At 41.4% G+C, this 21,190-nt stretch overlaps 1 protein-coding gene across 2 annotated transcripts; it reads left to right on the top strand.

Annotated features, from left to right (window-relative positions):
- The first annotated feature begins 4,374 nt into the window (after window positions 1-4,374).
- pan2 (poly(A) specific ribonuclease subunit PAN2) lies at window positions 4,375-21,190 on the top strand. Of its 2 annotated transcripts, none has more exons than XM_064957311.1 (26): window positions 4,375-4,893; window positions 5,220-5,515; window positions 6,554-6,723; window positions 6,985-7,105; window positions 7,252-7,329; window positions 7,451-7,721; window positions 7,820-8,165; window positions 8,558-8,654; window positions 8,840-8,962; window positions 9,125-9,244; window positions 9,410-9,538; window positions 14,106-14,305; window positions 14,660-14,808; window positions 14,930-15,036; window positions 15,134-15,232; window positions 15,479-15,570; window positions 15,767-15,908; window positions 16,197-16,334; window positions 17,151-17,210; window positions 17,317-17,407; window positions 17,987-18,144; window positions 18,408-18,551; window positions 18,747-18,926; window positions 19,223-19,316; window positions 19,445-19,636; window positions 19,789-21,190. In XM_064957311.1, the coding sequence occupies exons 2-25, from the start codon at window positions 5,228-5,230 to the stop codon at window positions 19,633-19,635; spliced, it is 3,588 nt and encodes a 1,195-aa protein (XP_064813383.1). In that variant the 5' UTR covers window positions 4,375-4,893; window positions 5,220-5,227; the 3' UTR covers window position 19,636; window positions 19,789-21,190. The 2 variants fall into 2 exon arrangements, with proteins under 2 accessions (XP_064813383.1, XP_064813382.1); XM_064957310.1 differs by having other exon boundaries at window positions 5,215-5,515.

Raw genomic sequence — 21,190 nt, 5'->3', positions numbered from 1 at the left:
ACAGATCACAGATGACGAATCAATTGTGGCCTGCTTCGCAGCTTTAGATACAATATTTAGGCGAATCCATTATGTGTTCTGCAGGATCACCAGGGGCAAAGACCCGAGCCATGAGGATGGAGAAGGAGAACAGCTTCTCAATATTGTCACGGCACAGTCCTGGCTCTTCCCAGCTCTTCACTTCCTGCCACTTCTCTTCTGAATGAGGATGGGGCTCCTACAAAACAATTAAGAGTAAGGATATGCAACCCCTCAATTATTGAAATATGATTCTGTAGATTGAGAGATCAGTAGGTTCAGACTTCAAATACACTGGACTTACCTTCAATTCTAAAAGGAGTTTTTTCACTACTGTGTTCACCATCTTTCCAGTTTTTGCACAGTTATTCTTGAACTGACTAATTATCCCAAATACTGTACTGTAGTTCTTCAGAGCAAAAACCATCTTCTTAAGACAAGGCTTCGGTGGATCATGGTAAAAAAAAAGACAAAGGGTGATTAATTATTTCAGTTTTGTACACTTGGTGTTGTGTATTTGTTTCTCATTTGTGTCTGGCAGATGATAGAATTAGTTAGTTATTTAAACATTTAAAAAAAAATGCATTTGTATAACCATTGACCACATATGTGCTTTATTGAAGTTGTTGGTCCAAGTTAATTCACTATCAGAATGGAAGTTGTGACTTACCATTGAATCTGCTCTTAGGTTTTTTGGATCACATTTGTCTGTGGCTTCCACCAGCACTCTTGGCCCTTTGACAACTCTTTCCACATTTTTCAAATGACTGAGCTCCTGCAGGACATGATCAAATGTTTCAGAGGCAGATTCAATACAAGTTGCCTACCTGTAGCGGGCACCTATTAATTTCCACTTCTAACGGTCTGACTACCCACTAGGCACAGATGTCAGTTCAACATCTAGTTTTGATTAACATTTGATTGAGTTCTCAACTAAAGTGAATTTAACTTAAAAAAAACACAATGTCATTGGATTTCGGTAAAAAAAAAGTTATGCGGAAAAATGACGAAATGCTCTTAAATGTATTACTTTTGTCAAATCCAATACATTTCCCACGTTGTTTCAACGTCATCACATTGATTTTTGGGGTTGAAATAAAGTGTAAACAAAGTCATTTGAACCAGTTTTTAACCAATAGGTACCAAATGTCTCACAAGAGCATCAATAACCAGGGTAGTTTAGGCCTACTTTAATTCAGTTTTATCATCACCTTACCATTAGCAATACTGAATACTGATGATAAACCACTTACCTCAGTTAAGAGTATTTTAGCAAGTTCATTTAGTTTTAAAGAACCCTCTGTGACTTCATTCCAATTGATTCCAACTGTTTGGTTAACTGGAGCGCCGAATGCAACTGTAAATACCGCAAGAAGGCCAACAACGGTTATGAACGGCAGGTACATGACTCTGATTTCTTCTACGATTGATTGCAGTTCTGCAGGTCCGTATTGCATGTGTTTATAAATCGCAGGTTCGGTGACATTGCAGCGGAGTCCCTGCCCATTTATATGCTTAGACAGGCCGGTGAGTCACGCGAGGACTTTCCCGGGGCATCCTTCAGGTGAGTTTTAGCCTATAGCCAATAGAGATCAAATGTGTAGTTTCGTTTTCGTTAATGCTGTCCACGCCATATTGTAAAGAATGTGTTTGCAAAGCATTTGACTATTTTCCAATGACCAATGAACAAATGTTGTCTATTTATCATTGAAATTATTGTAGCGTATGTGTTCACCTGACAGTATGAGTGCAGACAATAAATGCACTTAAACCCTATTAAAATTGTAGACTTTTATAGAAAATAAGTATGCAAGCTAAAAGTCTTAATTAGCCTATTCGACCCAAACGCACACCTATTCATCAAATGGTTCATAGCGAATTCAATTGTTTTGAAGCCTAATTGCTGTTTTATTCAAATGTTTGTCTTATTTATTTAAAAAGGCATTCAACTGGTTATTTAATAGGCTTAGCCCTAGATATTTAAGTTTAAAGTACTCTTGCCTGATGAATATTCCCCCAAAATAAAACCACTTTTTAATAAAAGTATGTTTTATATTTGATAAAAATACATTAAGCCAACAACTCTGCATATTGATTCAAACTCTTTCAAACTTTTTGACTCAAAATTATACAAGAAGAATTTCAATTGAAGACATTTCATTGATGACATTTCCTCAATGACTCTTGTTGACTGGCTCTGTCATCATTATTTACAGATGGATTTCCTCTTTTGTAATGTATTTTGCAGTTTAGCATCTGTAGAACTACAGCTTTCAAGTGAAATTAGCCAACATTTGTTACATAAAGAACCACTGTGAAATGTACATTACTGGTTTCTAATATGTGGGTCTGTGAGTAGTGTAAACTTTCCGCTTGCTTCAAGTGAAATTAGCCAACATTTGTTACATAAAGAACCACTGTGAAATGTACATTACTGGCTTCTAATGTGTGGGGCTGTGAGTAGTGTAAACTTTCCGCTTGCTTCTTGAGCCCCTGACAAATTCTCTTCATGAGAAGAATATTTTGTTGACCACTAAAATGGAGGTTAGGCCTACACTGAAAAGTACACAGGCAAATACCGCAATGAATAAAGTCATTGTTATGTATAAGTATGAGAACACACCTATTGTTCTTTGTTTAAATTAGAGAACATGTTTTTATTTCACAAGGAAAGATAAAGGGAAGGAAATGTAGAACAGAAATGTATTCAAATTCACTGGTCTGGTGGAGCCAATGCGTGAATATGCATGATCAACACAAAAATGTATTCAGTTGAGAACAGGCAACTCCCAAAACACAACCACTTGCCATCAGGCCTGTATTAGAATAGTCTATGTTCTGATTCCCACCCAGGTTCAAAACATACATTTCATCAGATCTAGATTGGGCCTAAGCATATTCTTGACAAAGAAAAAATGAAAAAACATGAAATTGTGTAGGCCTACTGCACAGGCAAAGAGGTGAGAGTTCAAGGATTTACTTTTCACTGTAAAATTAACATTAGACTACCACACTTTATCTACAATCGACTGCAACGTTTTTAACATTGAGGGTTTGGAATAACATCAAGACGAAGCAGCTGCGTTATAAGTGGGATGCACTGCTGAGTGCAACATCCCAAGGGGTTCGTACTGATTGAATGGACATTTTGACAGCCGGTTAAATGGTGTCCCTTGAGAAAGCAAAAACAAGATATATGTCAGGAGAAGCACAGTATTATCATAAGGAGATGTATACTTGGTATACGGAGGAGGAATGGAGGGAAAAGAGAGGCAGAGGAGGTCTAAGAGAGAGAGGGAGGAAGATGGTGAGCTTGAGTCAGTTACAAATGGCAGAAAAAGGGAGATGGTTTGTTAAAGAATAATGGTAGAAAGTGTAAGCAGAGTGAGCTGAAGGCAGGAGGAGAAATGGAAAGGAATGAGGTCAAAGTATCGGAGGTGGGAGGTGTGATGAGGTTCTCGGAGCCTGAGGCTTGCACCAACGGTCGGGATAAAGATGAGTCTGTGACAGTAGGAGTGAAGTTTTTGGAAAAAGTGTCCCCTTGCCTTTTGGCTGATCGATTTGTGGTTTCAGGGTGGGTGAAAACAGAGTTGGATACTATGGAATTGGTGAGGGTAGAAGGAGCTCTGCATTATACGAATGGGAGCAAGAAATCTGAATTGTTTCACTCTCAAGAAAAGTGTGCCATTGAAAGGAGTGATTACTGGGGTAGCAGTAAATGTTAAAGTTGACCAACTGAAGGGGAAGATTCCCGGTGTTTGTGATGCTCGTCATTTGGTGCGACGCAGATGTTGAGTCTTTGCCTGACATAGTGATGTTAGGATATATAAGTATCCTGAGAGGAGTGGTGTGAGTAGGAGATCTGTACCAGTACAGAAGAATAGGCCAACAAGTGATATATGTTTTAGTAAGATTGAATTTTTTTGCATTTATAGCAATGGTTATCAACTGTACTGCAGGGATGGAATGTATAAGTTGCAGAAAATAGAGGTTGTGGTGACAGCTGCAGAGAAGTATTTCGGTGTGCGAGACTTGACATCAGAAGAGTTACAGGGTGTGTTAAGTGGTGATGTCCCATCCTTTCAGGTTGTTGGCATGAGGTAGGACTAAATATATTTAAATAGTGGAGAAGGGTGATATTTATATTTTATTAGTTTTTTGAATTTTTGTTGATAGTGTAGTGTTAGATGGTAGCGTATTTGTTTATTTATTCTTCAAGCAAAGTATAAGGGAGTTGTACTCCAGTTTAGTAGGTGGCAGTAATGCAACATATTGGATGAAGAATAAGAACATTGAGGGTTGGTTCTGAACTTTGTCGTTTCGTGAACGTCGCGACACTACTTGCTCCGGAAGTACTTGGATGCTCGTTGGTTTTATTGTTATTATGAATGAAGCAATCATGGGCGCAAAGAAATCTACATAACAAAATTAGAGACTGAGAAGCTATTTTTTGGGGGCACAGTGTACAGCTATACATTTAGTAAATTATTAATGTCTTTGTTTCCATTGATTTTAAACATGGGATTCGTATTAGGAGTTGTGTTATCCAAACTGTAGCTGGTGCTTACTAACGTCGCTAACGTTAGCTAGCTAGCAAACAGTTGCATGAAATCCGCACATGTTGGGCCGATACAGCTAACTAGTTTGTCCTCTTTTAATTTCTTAAAAAATAATGAACACTGTACTATTGCAATCCAGTATAGCAATATTGTAATTCTTACTTAGTTTACGAATACAGCAAACCAACAACTATAGCCCTGATGGTTACCTATTATGCTTAGCATGCTGACAGGGCTAGATTAGCTGGGGTGTAATCATTAGTCCAAACAGTTGCAAAACGTGCAACTAAAATACGTTTCTATTGGACAAATTCAGGTAAGTCCCATATACCTCAGCGGTAAATCCTTCCACATTTCATTGTGTTTGCTTCCGTTTAAAAAACGATTTGCAACAGAATCTGCTGAATGAATACACCTCTGTTACGCCAAGAGGTCACTAGTGTTCATTTATTTATTTTTATTGAACCTTTATTTAACTCCTCTAGTCAGTTAAGAACAAATTCTATATTTACAATGATGGCCTAATGAGAATGCTACCTAAATATAATTCATAATCTGTAGCTAACTGGATACTACAGTCAGTCTGTAATCCAATTTGCGAGCCTATTTGAACAACATGCACCCATTTTATTTCCAGGACAGATGTCCTCATGATGAACTTTGATGGTCTGGACCCAGGAATGGGTGAATACGCACCCGCCCTCCATGGGAATCTAGAGCCGAGTAGGGAGCCCTCGATGGATCCACGACTCAATCCGGGTTTGTTGCAAGGTGTGGAGCTTGATCCAGATGGTCTTCCCGTGGCCATACCTGAGTCTGTGCACATGATGGAGGGGATGTTCTCTGAGCTCCACAGTGTGCATGCAGAGGTGGGCGTTCCTGTCACAGCAACTCACTTTGACCTGCAAGAGGAGCTACTCTGGATGGGAAACCACAGGGTAAGAGACAAATTATTATTTGCGAAAATAGGGTCATTCCATGTAATTTCAGCAAGCCTTGACACCCACTATCTTAGATTATCTTAGATGGTACCTATATTAGCATTTTCATGCTTCATATCCAAGTAATCTATAAGTAACATCATTGTGTTACGCAGTACATTTTTTTTATACTTGAGGATGATTTGCACATGATGTATGAAAATGCTGATATTAGGTACCATTAATTGGATTTGTGCCACAAATGCAAAACAGTTAGCATTTGAAACGGATGACAACAAAACCAAAGCATGGATTGCTGTTAGACCTTGTCTATAGACCGCTTACAGGGTAAGAAAATCAATAATTTTGTAATTCGGGTGAACGATCCCTTTAACATTGGGGGGATCCTTAAAACAAATCACCTAATATCAGGAAAAGCATTGTCTAGTGGTCTGAACCTGGTAATATCAGTATGTAGGATGGGACATAAACATAAGAACTTCAATGACATATTTCTCTGAACAGGGGAGAAAAAAAACATGACCAAATATATTTAGAGTACATTACACAGGATGAAGAAAAATACTCAGAGCTGCAGCTCCGTACTACTTGTCAGACATAGAGACCGAACACTATATACTCTTTGTTGGGGTGGGATTTCCAGAGGATGTGGGGTGGCCTTTGACCATTTTTTTGGATTCCTCATGTCTAACTCATTGGTCCAAATCGGATGTTGGTTACTATATTTACTGAATATTATATGAATCCTATAATTTAAAATGGCCAGTTTGAATGCAATCAATTAGCGTAATTTATCATAGATCAAATAATATTTCAACAATATAATGTTGCAGGAATACCTATTTTATCTGTTCCACCTTTTTGAGGTGTAACAACCCAATAGGGTATTACTAGTACTTGGAACATGTGTGTCCACAAATGTTTTGTTCACTTTCGTTTCAGTTGGCACTTTTTGTGTTATTTTGCAATATGGGCTATTCGGCACCTTTTTTTCCCCATTGATATTAACTTGTTTCCCCACTCTCTTTTCCATAGGGACATGCAATGTCCTTCTTTGGTTCGACCATGGGCCGCTACTCATCTTTCCAGGCGCACTCGACTGATGACATTCGTCAGATTCAGAGCATGGAGACAGGGGTTCTGTTTCTCTCTAAGAGTAATCTCAAGTGCCAAACTCGTGGAGGCCTTGTAATGTTCGACTACCCGTGAGTGGCATGCAAATGCTTTTGCACATTGTAGTTTTCTTACTGATTTAGTTCTCACTGCTAACCCATTCATGTTATTATGCGAGCCATGCAGCCATGTTTGCTTAGGTTCAAAGGTGGGTGCTGAAATGATGCTTGCAAAAAGGTATCTGTAGAATCAACATTCAGTTGAAGCAAAGTTACAGCTTCAGTTTGGGTGTCCACCTTGAATACTGTACATTATTGTATAATTGTCTTAATTAATGAACTTGTACATTTCAGAATGGAGGAGGGAGCTGACATGCATAGTCTGCTTATGACAGAAAACAATGCAATGCTCATGGGTGGACTACAGAATTATGTGCTTGAATTTGACCTTAATACTGTGCAGCAGACCCAAAAGGTATTGCATAACATCAGCATGTGAAAATATAACTATAGTTGCAATAAATCATTTTGCCTGTATTTTGTCGCCTATAGGCCCCTTAAAAGAAGTAATTGAATAGATGAATAATTGTAAATATTGTGATCTTTCCTTCCAATGCCTAGTTCACAGTCGAGGCTCCAGGGGTAGCTATCATGCGGCAGTCCAATCGTTTCTTATTTTGTGGGAACACATCTGGGAAGGTAAAGACAACAAGAGAGGCCCAAGGCCACCCATGTTTCTCAGTGTTTGGAAGATGCTACTATGGCTTTTTACATACTTAACCATTCATATAGCTCATCATCTTGCCTTCCACAAAACCAGGTGTCCCTTTGTGACCTGCGCACCTTCAAGCTAGAACATGAGTTTGATGCCTTCTCCGGTAGCCTGTCAGATTTCGATGTCCATGGCAACCTCCTGGCTGCGTGTGGGTTCTCCAGTCGAGGGCTGAACAGACTGGCGTGTGACCGCTTCCTCATGGTGTTTGACCTGCGCATGATGCGCACTGTGACACCACTCCAGGTGCACGTGGACCCCCTCTTCTTGCGCTTCATCCCTACATACACGTCACGCCTGGCCATTATCTCACAGACAGGTATTGATCAAATGGGGAATGTGTTTGTTATGTCAGCCTGCTTGCTGTATTTATCAGACTGCAGAAAATAATTGACCCTCTTTTCCCTCCATCCCCAGGAGAGTGTCAGTTCTGTGAGCCCACTGGACTAGCTAACCTGGCTGACGTCTTCCATGTCAACACCGTGGGCCAGTTGCTCATGAGCTTTGATGTGTCCTCCAGCAAGCAGGCTTTGGCCTTTGGGGACTCAGGGGGAGGTGTGCACCTCTGGTCAGACGCCCCAGAAGTCTCCTACAACAGCTACTCACGGGAGACAGAGTTTGCGCTGCCCTGTCTGGTAGACTCCTTGCCTCAGCTAGACTGGAGCCATGACCTGTTGCCCTTGTCCCTCATCCCCATGCCTTTGAACAGCTCAGAGCCGCTGCTGTCAGACTGGGTCACCACACAGGCCACTCCCAGCCCTAGGTAGGTAACACATTGTTTTAAGACAAGTGTTGTGTCCTTTTGGGACTTTGATCTGCTGAAGTAGGCAATGGGGTGAATTCACTGCACCTTGAGCTGGGTTAATGCCAATCTCTTCACAAATGTTCCCGTAGATGTATTCTCTTGTGCCAGAAGGATCAATTGTCTTCTCACCTCCCCACAAAAGTGTATTTTCTTGCTACCTCAGATTGCTGATAACTTCTTTGAGGTAACATTTTCTTAAGATTGTGGTATGTGGTTGTCCCACCTAGCTGTCTTAAGATGAATGCACGAACTGTAAGTCACTCTGGGAAAGAGCGTCTGCTAAAGGACTAAAATGTTAATGACTAAGTTAAAGTAAGTATAAAAATATTTCTCACCTTTTTATCCTCCAGGCGAGCACCCCCAGTGGACCCAGAGATCCTGCGCACTATGAACTCTGTAGGGTTCATTGGTTACGCCCCCAATCCTCGCACACGTCCCCGGAACCAGGTACATCAATTATCCACAAATTCAGTGTATTTAATTATTTATTTATTTTACATCAGAAGCAATGGGTTTTCATCCATTTTTTTTGTCCAGGCAGTGTTATCCAGGAAGAGTTGGATACTGAACTATGCTTGGCTTGTATAGAAATCCTCTCTTGGTGACCCAATGACCTGTTTGCTGTGTTTCAGGTTCCTTACAAGATCAAGGAGGTTGAGCTGGACTATGATAACTACAATCAGGGTGTTCCTGAGTCTCTTATTGGTCGAGATGAAGAACCACACCTGTACATGGTGCCCAAGAAATATAGGAAGGTGTGTCTCTTTACTAATTACATTTTTATCTACCTGTAATTGTGAAATGTGTGGTTTAATAGTATGATTATGTGTTATGAGCACAGTTCATTGTGGGTGATGTGGTTAGCTTGTTGTGTTAACGATAAGACCTGACATCTTGGATTGTTTTGTGCCCATCAGGTCACCATCAAATACTCCAAACTTGGCCTGGAGGACTTTGACTTCAAACATTACAACAGGACCCTGTTTGCTGGTCTTGAACCTCACATTCCCAATGCTTACTGCAACTGCATGATCCAGGTGAGAATCGGAAATGAGTGGCGTTTATTTATGTACTCTAAGTATAACAAGGTTGATTTATATTTGTTTAATTTATCAAGCTCATGATTATTTGTTCCCATTTACAAATGAAAATGTTGTAAGATTATTTCAGTGTGTGTTTTCCTTGTGTGTCTGATTGGTTAGGTGTTGTATTTCCTGGAGCCAATCCGCTGCCTGGTCCAGAACCACCTGTGTCAGAAGGAGTTCTGTCTGGCGTGTGAGCTGGGCTTCCTCTTCCACATGCTGGACCTGTCACGAGGAGACCCCTGTCAGGTAGCCACTGATCATAGCAATAGAATGAATAGAAAGGCCTTCTCCATTCACGTCAATGATGGCATAATGGTTGGACTGACAGCCATTTTGAGTGTACCCGTGCCAGGAAGTAAAAGCACAAAGTATTCCCTTCAATCTGTGCTGTGATTTGTTAAGTCAACTCAACTGACATGGACGCGGAAAATAAATGAATGGAACGCAGACTGTGGGTGATAGAAGGATGCCGGATTGGGGCATATTCAACAAATCGAATCTAACGAAGTGGTTATTCATCAAATCCGCCATGATTGATGTGCATTACTAAAGTCTGATGTGCACACATTTAGCTATTTTTGCAGCATTTAGAAGTTGTCCCTTTTCAGTTTTAGAAGTGCTACTCCCATTCGTATAAACTGGTAGCATAGCTAGCATACAGAAATCAGTGGTGTTAGTGAAAGTAGTTTTTAACTGTAATGCAGTTGACTGGTGATGATGACATGAACATGTATTGGGGTTCACATCCATACAGCATTATACTCAGATTTTTTACCTCAACAGTGTGAAGTACACACAAACACTGAACAAAAATATAAACGCAACATACAACAATTTCAAAGATTTTACTGAGTTACAGTTAAGGATCTGGGTAGGAAAAACGTATCCAAAACTGTCCCTTAGAGGAACCTTCTAGATACATAGTTGATCTAGCACTCCGACATATACACCAAATCTAGCAATCAGACTTCTGCCAGACTGACCTGGTTGAGGGTGACAAACTCAGCGTCCAGCCCCACAAGGTCTCCGGCCTGGCTCTTCCTCTGCTTCCTCTGTCAGCAGCACACTGGCCTCGATGGGGTTTTTAACTGGGAAAGACAGACAGAAATCAAGTGTTGGAGTGGGGGTGTTATCAAACAGGTAATAAGTGCAGTCATACGCAGTACCACAAACACAACCCATCTTCACAGAGGAGGTCAAGGTTATGTGGCGTACTGGTTTGGACTGACACCAAGACAAATATACTATATGTGTTATGTTTACTGAACAAAATTATAAATGCAACTTGCAACAATTTCAAAGATTATACTGAGTTACAGTTCATATAAGGAAATCACATACCTTAAAAAAAAAGGTAGGGGCGTGGATCAGCAAACCAGTCAGTATCTGGTATGACCACCATTTTCCTCATGCAGCGCAACACATCTCCTTCGCATAGTGTTGATCAGGCTGTTGAGTGTGGTCTGTGGAATGTTGTCCCGCTCCTCTTCAATGGCTGTGCGATGCTGTTGTATAGTACCAGTCAAAAGTTTGGACACCTACTCATTCAAGGGTTTTTCTTTATTTTTACTATTTTCGACATTGTAGAATAATAGTGAAGTAATCAAAATTATGAAATAACACACATGGAATCATGGAGTAACCAAAAAAGGGTTAAACAAATCTAAATATATTTTATATTCTTCAAAGTAGAAATCCTTTGCCTTGATGACAGCTTTGCACACTCTTGGCATTCCCTCAACCAGCTTCATGAGGTAGTCACCTGGAATGCATTTCAATTAACAGGTGTGCCTTGTTAAACGTTAACTTGTGGAATTTCTGTCCTTAATGCTTTTGAGACAATCAGTTGTGTTGTTACATGGTCGAGGTGGTATACAGAAGATTTGGTAAAAGACCAGGTCCGTATTATGGCAAGAACAGTTCAAATAAGCCAAGAGAAACGACAGTCCATCATTACTTTAAGACATCAGTCAATCCAGAAAATGTCAAGAATTTTGAAAGTTTCTTCAAGTGCAGTCGCAAAAACCATTAAGTGCTATGATGAAACTGGCTCTCATGAGGACCGCCACAGGAAAAGAAGACCATCAGTTACCTCTGCTGCAGAGGATAAGTTCATTAGAGTTACCAGCCTCAGAAATTGCAGCCCAAATAAATGCTTCACCGAGTAACAGACATCAACTGTTTAGAGGAGACGGTGAGAATCAGGCCTTCATGGTCAAATTGCTGCAAAAGAAGCACTACTAAAGGACCCCAATAAGAATTAGAGACTTGATTGGGCCAAGAAACACGAGCAATGGACATTAGACCGGTGGAAATCTGTCCATGGGTCTGATTTGAAATTTGAGATTTTTGGTTCCAACCGCCGTGTCTTTGTGAGACGCAGTGTAGGTGAACAGATAATCTTCACATGTGTATTCTGACCATGAAGCATGGAGGAGTAGGTGTGATGGTGTGTGGGTGCTTTTCTTGTGACACTGTCAGTGATTTATTTATAATTCAAGGCACATTTAACCAGCATGGCTACCACAGCATTCTGCAGCGATACGCCATCCCATCTGGTTTGCGCTTAGTGGGACTATAATTTATTTTTCAACAGGACAATGACCCATTACGCTTCCAGGCTGTGTAATGGCTACTTGACCAAGAAGGAGAGTGATGGAGTGCTGCATCATATGACCTGGTCTCCACAATCACCCGACCTCAACCTAATTGAGATGGTTTGGGATGAGTTGGACAGCAGAGCGAAGGAAAAGTAGCCATCAAGTGCTCAGCATATGTGGGAATTCCTTCAAGACTGTTGGAATAGCATTCCGGGTGAAGCTGGTTGAGAGAATGCCAAGAGTGTGCACACTCTAGGAGCACACTCTGCACACTCTAGGAGCTCCGATGCAAAAATGTAATTACCAACATTGCGACAGCCAAGCTGTCGAAACGTTGGTATGAAGACAGCTTGGCTGTCGAAACGTTGGTAATTAAATTTTTGCATCTGAGCTCCTAGAGTGTACAGCTCTCTTTTATTTTCAAGATGATCAGAAATACCATCAGATCCCCAAATGGGCACATTTTATAAGCCAACATTTGCATGCTGGCCAGGTATCCTAGGCCTATTTCTATGCATAATCAGTGCCCGTCCTTATTCAACATTGACAAGAGTGATCAAAACACAACTCGTAAATGGAAGGAAATTAACCAAAACATGTTTCTCACAAGTGTATCCTAGGTTGTACATTGTAAATAACGTGTCCACTTCGACAATGAGAACTGTAAAATACTAATAATATATTAAATGCATTAACAGAAAATATGGTAACAAAACAAACATTGTAGATTAGAAATTATGTGAATTAACGCTAAATGGGTGGGTACTGGTGTGCTCGACTAAAAAATTATTGATCAACCAAAAAATCGACCAGTCAACTAAATGGGGTCAGCCCTAGTGTGATCAGGGATGTATTCATTACGCCAATTCTGTTGAAAAACGTTTCTTAAACGGAAGCAAATGGAACAAAACGGGGATAAACATACCTGAATTTCTCCAATAGAAACTCTCGTTTGCAACTGTTGGACTAATGACTGCGCCCGAGATCAGCTAGATGCAGGCAAGAGTGAGCAAAGAGGTGTTGAATGTGTTACTGTCTGTCACCTTGATTTACTCTCATTTTTCTCTCGACCTGTGTACACCTTCGTAAACTTTCATTCATTGGCTAAGTTGTAGCAACCTCATGATGGGTATAGGGAAAACTCAAGTATCATGTAGTAGCCTAGACCTATCGATTACATTAAACTGGGTGAATAGAATATGAATGACAGTCATCCAATATGCTGTAATAGAAACAAGGCCATGCTCATTAAAAAAACGTCCTCCCTCATCTTAAACTTCACCGACCGCCACTGATGTAAAGTGTATGAGTAATATGTATGTAACAAAATATCTGTAAAAAATAATATATATTTAAAAATAAAATTAAAAAGTTAATTTTGTCCTCTGAAGAAGCGGGTGGGTGGAGCTTTACAAATAAATACAAATGGAGTGGTGAGTTTCCCTCACTCTAAAGAGCTTTGGGTGTCCTCTTTAGCTTGAAGACTATGCCTTTGTACAGGGACGGAAACTGGTACAAAATACAAAAACGGTGGACCGCAAGGCTATGTGGAGTTGAATACACTGAGTATATCGACAATTAAGAACCCACCCCCCCCCCCCCCCACACACACACACACACACACACACACACACTTTTGCCCTCAGAACAGCCTCCATTCGTTTGCTCCTGTAATTGCTCCTGTAAGTCGCTCTGGATAAGAGCGTCTGCTAAAAGACTAATATGTCAATGTAATGTGTAAATCAATTTGTCTACATGCCATTTTAAAAACAATGCAGCTATTGGAGTAAACCTATTTTGGGTTTAGACAAGTGACCTGAGTAAGAATAAGACATCTGATTAACATTTCATTTATAACGGTTGGTGTTATTATAGCTAATAAATAACCAAATCATTGATGGATCAAAAGATGGTCAGAGGTTCAGAGGTTCCAAGCCATTCTATTCATTTTAGCTCTATGCCACCGACAGCCATGACACATCTCACACTCTGTCATATGGTCCATCTGTCAATACAAAATCATAGACCCCTGTAGTAATGGTCTTATGTAGATGTAATAGAGTTGTAATAAAGTTTTTGATGCAGTTGTAATAGAGCACTGTAATGTGTTTATGTATGCACTGAACTGACGGACCATAATTGAACCATCCTGCTGCCTACTCCCATGGCCATTCACTCATTGCAACTACTGTCCCCTCTAACCCCTCTCAAAGGCCAGTAATTTCCTCCGAGCTTTCCGAACAATCCCAGAGGCGTCTGCCCTGGGCCTTATCCTGGCTGACTCTGATGAGCAGACGGGGAAGGCCAGGCTGGGTCGTCTCATCCAGAGTTGGAACCGATTCATTCTAACCCAGCTCCACCAGGAGACCCAGGAGCAGGAGGGGCCACAGGCCTACCGAGGAGCCAGCAGCAGGTGACACCTTCTTCCTTTTGTTTTACATTTTTAACAGCCCCCCCCCCCCCCTACTTGTCTACTTTCATTCAATGTGCTCTCACAGCCTTCTGTAAGCATGCTGGAGAGCATTGCTGCCGCTAGTCATGCTGGCAGCAGGTGACACCTTTTTCCTTTTGTTTTAAATTATTAACAGCCCCCCCCCCCCCCCCAAAAAAAAAAAAGATACGAGTTAAAATTATGTGCATTTCTTAAACTCTCAATCTTAGGAAGTAAGTCAGCTTTTAACATTTATTTAGTGTATACTAGAGCATATTCTATTTGTGTTTAGTGATGACTTTGGCTTGATAATTGTTTTATGCTTTGTTGGGACAGTGCTCTGGGCTCCTCAGGCGAGTCTGTAATCGGAAGGCAGTTTGGGTGTGAGGTTGAGAACAGCAGCCTGTGTCGCTGTGGAAAGGAGACAGTACGCTCCTCTCTCACCTTGCTCTTCACCATGCACTACCCTGAGCAGAACTCACTTGGTAAGTTTTCCCCTAATTATCTTTACTCTACAAGTAGTTGACTAGTGTCACTGTTATCTGGGTAGTACAATGGATTTCTTGATCATATATTGATGTTTTACTGTAAACCCTATTCTGTTAGATAAGACGATAAAGGAGTACGACTTTGCTGAGATCCTGAAGAAGAGTATATGTCTGGAGCAGAGTACACAGGCATGGTGTGAGAACTGTGAAAAGTACCAGCCCACAGTAAGTGACACTTGAACTCTTTTAGTTTTAAAATGGGTTTGTTTGTTGTTTTAAGTCGATTCTTTCATGTGTTTTTCCTGTATCCATCTATCTCTAGGTGCAGACACGGAACATCCGCTGCCTTCCTGATGTACTGGTCATTAACTGTGAGGTGAACAGTGTCAAAGAAGCTGAGTTCTGGAAGGCTCAGGCAGAGGTGAGCTCTTAAATCCAAACCATGATCGACCGCTTGAGTTTTTCCTCCTACAATGGCAAATGCTGAATACAGACTGCGATTGATATTTACAATGACATGATGGTCATATATTTACAGGAGCTACAGGAGCACATTAAAGATGTAGTACTTCTATTATCCCGATGGTGTTGTTTGTGTTTCCAGTGTCGGTAATATTTTGCCCACAAAGTTATTACAGTGAATCAAGCTGTTCCTCTCTCTCCACAGTACGCTTTCATCAAGGCCAAGAAGAAAGAGGAAATGGAACCCCATAAGCCCAAAGAACCTCCACCACCACAACCAACAGAGTGGTGCTTAGAGTACGAAGGATGAACCTTTCCACATATTTGGCTGAGAGTTCATACTCTCATGGAAATATTGATGGGAAAGCTTGTTAAAACAATGATCATCTGACATTTTGTTTTTGAAATGTTACCCGGCATCGAGGCAATTCAGGGAGTAAACTGAAATTCACATTTTCCTCAATGCACTTTTGATAACCTCCATGTTGTTTAGGGAGGGGCTGGTCAATACGGAGGGCCTGACCTTTGACACCAGAGTGGAGGACCTGCGTCACATCTGGATCCCTCTCACTCTGAAGATGTCCATCAGCAAAAGCCAGGGCCTGGAGATAAGCAGTTGGCCAGAGGAAGAAGAGGTGAGAGAAGGGTTTCAAAATTCTGGGCCATTTTTATAAATTCCCTGTTTTTCAAGACATCCAGGGAATTGATTGAAAGTTCATGGAATTGTGCAACCCTAGGTGAGAGACACAGGACAGCCAACAACTACATTCATAGGTTCACTCACCAAATTATTTTCTAAGATGGTTTTTCCATTTGGCTCCTTCTAGCTTGTTTTTGTTTTTCCCTACTGGTTTCAGTTTAATAGAATGAACTGTGTTAATACTGTATGTATGAAAATGCTTTTTCTTTAACCAATTGTTTAGCTGAGCTCCACAGAGGAGGCTGAAGGAGCGTCTCTCTATGACTTGGTGGTTACTGTGCCTCATGTACTGGACGCTCGAACTGGGGGAAATCTGGTAGCACACATCAAAGTGGGAGAGACCTATCACGTCAGAAAAGAGGTGAGTGGATGGATAGATCTGTTAGAGCCAAAGTAAGAACATCAACAGACATCAGGAGAATGGAAAGCTACACTTGGTGTACAAAACATTGAGAAGACCTGCTCTTTCCATGACAGATTGACCAGGTGAATGCTATAATCCCTTATTGATGTCACTTGTTAAATCCACTTCAATCAGTGTAGATGAAGAGGCGGAGACATCAAAGAAGGATTTTTAAGCTTTGAGACTGATTGTGTGTGTGTGTCGTCACATCCGGCCGGGATTGGGAGTCCCATAGGGCGGCGCTTAATTGGCCCAGCATTGTCCAGGTTTGGCCGGGGGGTAGGCCGTCATTGTAAATAAGAATTTGTTATTAACTGACTTGCCTAGTTAAATAAAGGTTAAATAAAAAAGAAAGATGTAGAGGGTGAATGGGCAAGACAAAATATTTAAGTTTCTTTTGAAAGGGGTATGGTAGTAGGATGCCAGGCGCACCGGTTTGTGTCAAGAACTGCAATGCTGCTGGATTTTCCATGCTCAACAGTTTCCAGTGTGTATCAAGAATGATCCACCACTTAAAGGACATCAACCAGCCAACATTGACACAACTGTGGGAAGCATTGGGGTCAACATGGGCCAGCATCCCTGTGAAACGCTTTCGACTCCTTGTAGATTCCATGCCCTGACGAATTGAGTCTGTTCTGAGGGCAAAGGGGGGGTTATCTCAATATTAGGAAGGTATTCTTAATGTTTTGTACACTCATTGTATATATGCTAATAATAATAATGTGAAAACCATATTTGACTAATTTATTTTTGTTCATGTTGCGGTTTAAGGGGGTAACACACCAGCAGTGGTATCTATTCAATGATTTCCTGATTGAGCCAATTGACAAGGTCATCTTTGATTACTCACTGAATCAACATATCAAATATCTTACTAATTCCTCAAATATAACAGGAGTCTAAAATAAGTGTTTGTGTTTTTGTTTGTGTGTTTCAGGCGGAAGCAGCACAGTTTGATGTGAACTGGAAGGTGCCTGCCATCTTGTATTACGCCAAGAGAAACTACCACTCCAAATACGACCTACGCAGTAAGCAATCCACTCAATGGCAGTATGTCCAACCGGCCTCACAGCCGCAGACTACATGTATGGTGTTGTGTGGGCGAGCGGTTGGCCGATGTCAACATTTTGAACAGAGTGCCCCATGGTGGCTGTGGGGTTATGGTATGGGCAGGCATAAGCACAATTGCATTTTATCGATGCCAATTTGAATGCACAGAAATACCGTGACGAGATCGTGATTGAGACCCATTGTGAGGCCCACTTTTTTCAATGTATCTGTGACCAACAGATGCATATCTTTATTCCCAGTCATGTGAAATCCATAGATTAGGGCCTAATGAATGTATTTCAATTGACTGATTTCCTTATATGAACTGTAACTCAGTAAAAATCTTTGAAATTGTTGCAAGTTGCGTTTATAATTTTGTTCAGTATACATAACACAAACAGGATATTTGTCTTGGTGTCAGTCCAAACCAGTACGCAACATAACCTTGACCTCCTCTGTGAAGATGGGTGGTGTTTGTGGTACTGTGTATGACTGCAGTTATTACCTGTTTGATAACACCCCCACTCCAACACTTGATTTCTGTCTGTCTTTCCCAGTTAAAAACCCCATCGAGGCCAGTGTGCTGCTGACAGAGGCATCACTGGCGAGGAAGCAGAGGAAGAGCCACGCCACGTTCATCCCCCTCATGGTCAGTGAGATGCCCCAGGCCGGAGACCTCGTGGGGCTGGACGCTGAGTTTGTCACCCTCAACCAGGTCAGTCTGGCAGAAGTGTGATTGCTAGATTTGGTGTATATGTCAGATTGCTAGATCAACTATGTATCTAGAAGGTTCCTCTAAGGGACAGTTTGGATACGTTTTTCCTACCCAGATCCTAACCGTAATCATTAAATAGGTGTATAGGAGGGGCAGCTTCACCCTAGCAGCATAAAAATGATGCTAATAATCAACATCTCTGCTTGGAGATCCACTGTTTAAATTCCCCCCTATGGATCAAATCCATGTCTTTGGGTATGTAGGAGGAGGCAGAGCTACGCAGCGATGGCACCAAGTCTACCATTAAGCCCAGTCAGATGTCTGTGGCACGGATCACCTGTGTGCGCGGTCAGGGTCCCAACGATGGAGTACCATTCATCGATGACTACATCTCTACTCAGGAGCAGGTAATGCAGCCCCTCTCGACCTGGCAATAATATGAGTACTTCAACAGGATGGATGGATGTTCAGATAATTATTGCTTTGCAGTAAAATCGGAGGTTATATAACCACAAACAATACAGCTTCTTAAACAAAGATACCTAAATTCAACTCCTCTTAGTTCTTAAAGTTGAATCTACGTCACTCTTTTGCTGGTGCAGGTGGTGGACTATCTGACCCAGTACTCAGGCATCAAACCAGGGGACCTAGATGCTAAGATTTCCTCCAAGCACTTGACCACTCTGAAGTCAACTTACCTGAAGCTGCGCTTCCTCATTGACACCGGAGTACGCTTTGTCGGCCATGGTTTACAAAAGGACTTCCGGGTTATAAATTTGCTGGTAAATTTGTATTCTTAATATATCGGATTGTGAAATTGAACCAAATTGACCTGTTTCTATACCCCTGGCTGCAGTTTTAGTAAAGATTATGGGCCGGTTTCCCAGACACAGATTAAGCCTCGGACTAAAAAGAATGCTCAATGGAAAATGTCCTTTAAAATGGCTTTTTAGTCCAGAACCAATCTTAATCTGTGTCCAGTAATCCTGCCCTATTGGTTAGCTAGAAACAGTAGACGGGGTCATTTCAGTGGAGGGAGTTTGGGAGCTCATTTGTGTTTTTATGTTTCCTGGCTCAGGTGCTGAAGGATCAGGTTGTTGACACAGTCTACCTGTTCCACATGCCTCGTAAGAGGATGATCTCTCTGCGCTTTCTCGCCTGGTACTTCCTGGGTAAGAGTTTATACTCCTCAACCACTGTTTTGTTCATATAAAAATTACTTCTTAGTCTGCCATTTTCCAAATTTCTCCGTGTAACACAACATTGTGTGAAATGGTAAAACTGCTACTTGCTTCTCCAGACCTTAACATCCAGGGTGAGACCCATGACAGTATCGAGGATGCACGCACCGCGCTTTCTCTCTACAATAAGTACCTGGAACTGAGTCGTGGAGGAGGAAACAACGAAGTCCGCAAAGTTCTGAAGGGACTCTACGAGAAAGGCCGCAAGATGGACTGGAAAGTCCCGGACTGTGACACAGGAGATGGTTAAGGTAGCCCAAAAAGTATGAAACTGGCATTGCATTAGAGAATGTAATGTTGGTGGGGTTTAGTAATATTGAGGTTAACTAAACTTTACTTACTATTATTAGCCGTTTACAGTATCAATCAATCCACACTGATTGAATGTGGTCCCCTCCCACAGGTACAGCTGTCTTCCCTCAATGATGGGACTGTGAAGAGTGCCTGAAGACAAACTGATTCACTCTCTATTTCAATCAGCCTTTTCTTTTGTATTGTTACAACTAGGGCTGGCACAATTACCATACAACAGTTTAACCAACAGTTATGGATGAAGACCGTCATGAAAATAAAATAACCATCGTAACTGTATTTTTTTATTTTTTGCTATTTGAAAGGTCATAATGATGACCGCGGTAATTTGGCTGACCAATAACCGTCATCAAAAATTCCATGACGTCGCAGCCCTAGTATCAATCAGTTCAATAAGACCCCCATACATGAAACTGGACAAGTCATCGACAAGAGCAGAATCCTGACAGAGGTTGTGTCAGTGTCCCAACTTTCCACATAATCTTGCTTGCCTGTACAGCATTTGAATAAGGAATGAACAGTTTTGATCTTCAAAGCATAAACCAAAACTATTTCTGATTTCATTTTTCCTTTTCTATTTTTCATCAGATTTGTAAAGAATGTTTGACTGTCACTGTGCTGTACATTATGCTGCTTACATGGGCAAAGAATAGTATTTTGAAAATGTGCTGAAGTTTTTGTAGTGATGTTTCTAGAGGCCTGTAATTAAAACAGAATATAAACTCAGCAAAAAAAAGAAATGTCCCTTTTTCAGGACCCTGTCTTCCAAATAACTTCACAGATCTTCATTGTAAAGGGTTTAAACACTGTATCCCATGCTTGTTCAATGAACCATAAACAATTAATGAACATGCACATGTGGAACAGTCTTTACAGCTTACAGACGGTAGGCAATTAATGGTCACAGTTATGAAAACTTAGGACACTAAAGATGCCTTTCTACTGATACCAAAAGAAAGATGCCCAGGGTCCCTGCTCATCTGTGTGAATGTGCCTTATGCATGAAGCAAGGAGGCATGACGACTGCAGATGTGGCCAGGGCAATGAATTGCAATGTCCGTACTGTGAGACGCCTAAGACAGCACTACAGGGCGTACAGCTGATCGTCCTCGCAGTGGCAGACCACGTGTAACAACACCTGTACAGGATTGGTACATCCGAACATCACACCTGTGGGACAGGTAGAGGATGGCAACAACAACCCCGAGTTACACCAGGAACGCACAATCCCTCCATCAGTGCTCAGACTGTCCACAATAGGCTGAGAGAGGCTGGACTGAGGGCTTGTAGGCCTGTTGTAAGGCAGGCCTCACCAGACATCACCGGCAACAACATCGCCTATGGCCACAAACCGACCGTCGCTGGACCAGACAGGACTGGCAAAAAGTGCTCTTCACTGATGAGTTGCGGTTTTGTCTCACACGGGGTGATGGTCGGAGTCGTGTTTATCATCGAAGGAATGAGCGAGGCCTGTACTCTGGAGCAGGAACGAT

The sequence above is a fragment of the Oncorhynchus masou genome, chromosome 33 (assembly GCF_036934945.1).
Source record: "Oncorhynchus masou masou isolate Uvic2021 chromosome 33, UVic_Omas_1.1, whole genome shotgun sequence".
NCBI classification, from domain to species: Eukaryota; Metazoa; Chordata; class Actinopteri; order Salmoniformes; family Salmonidae; genus Oncorhynchus; species Oncorhynchus masou.
Note: the sequence above shows the minus strand (reverse complement) of the source record. Positions and strands in the feature narration are given on the sequence as shown.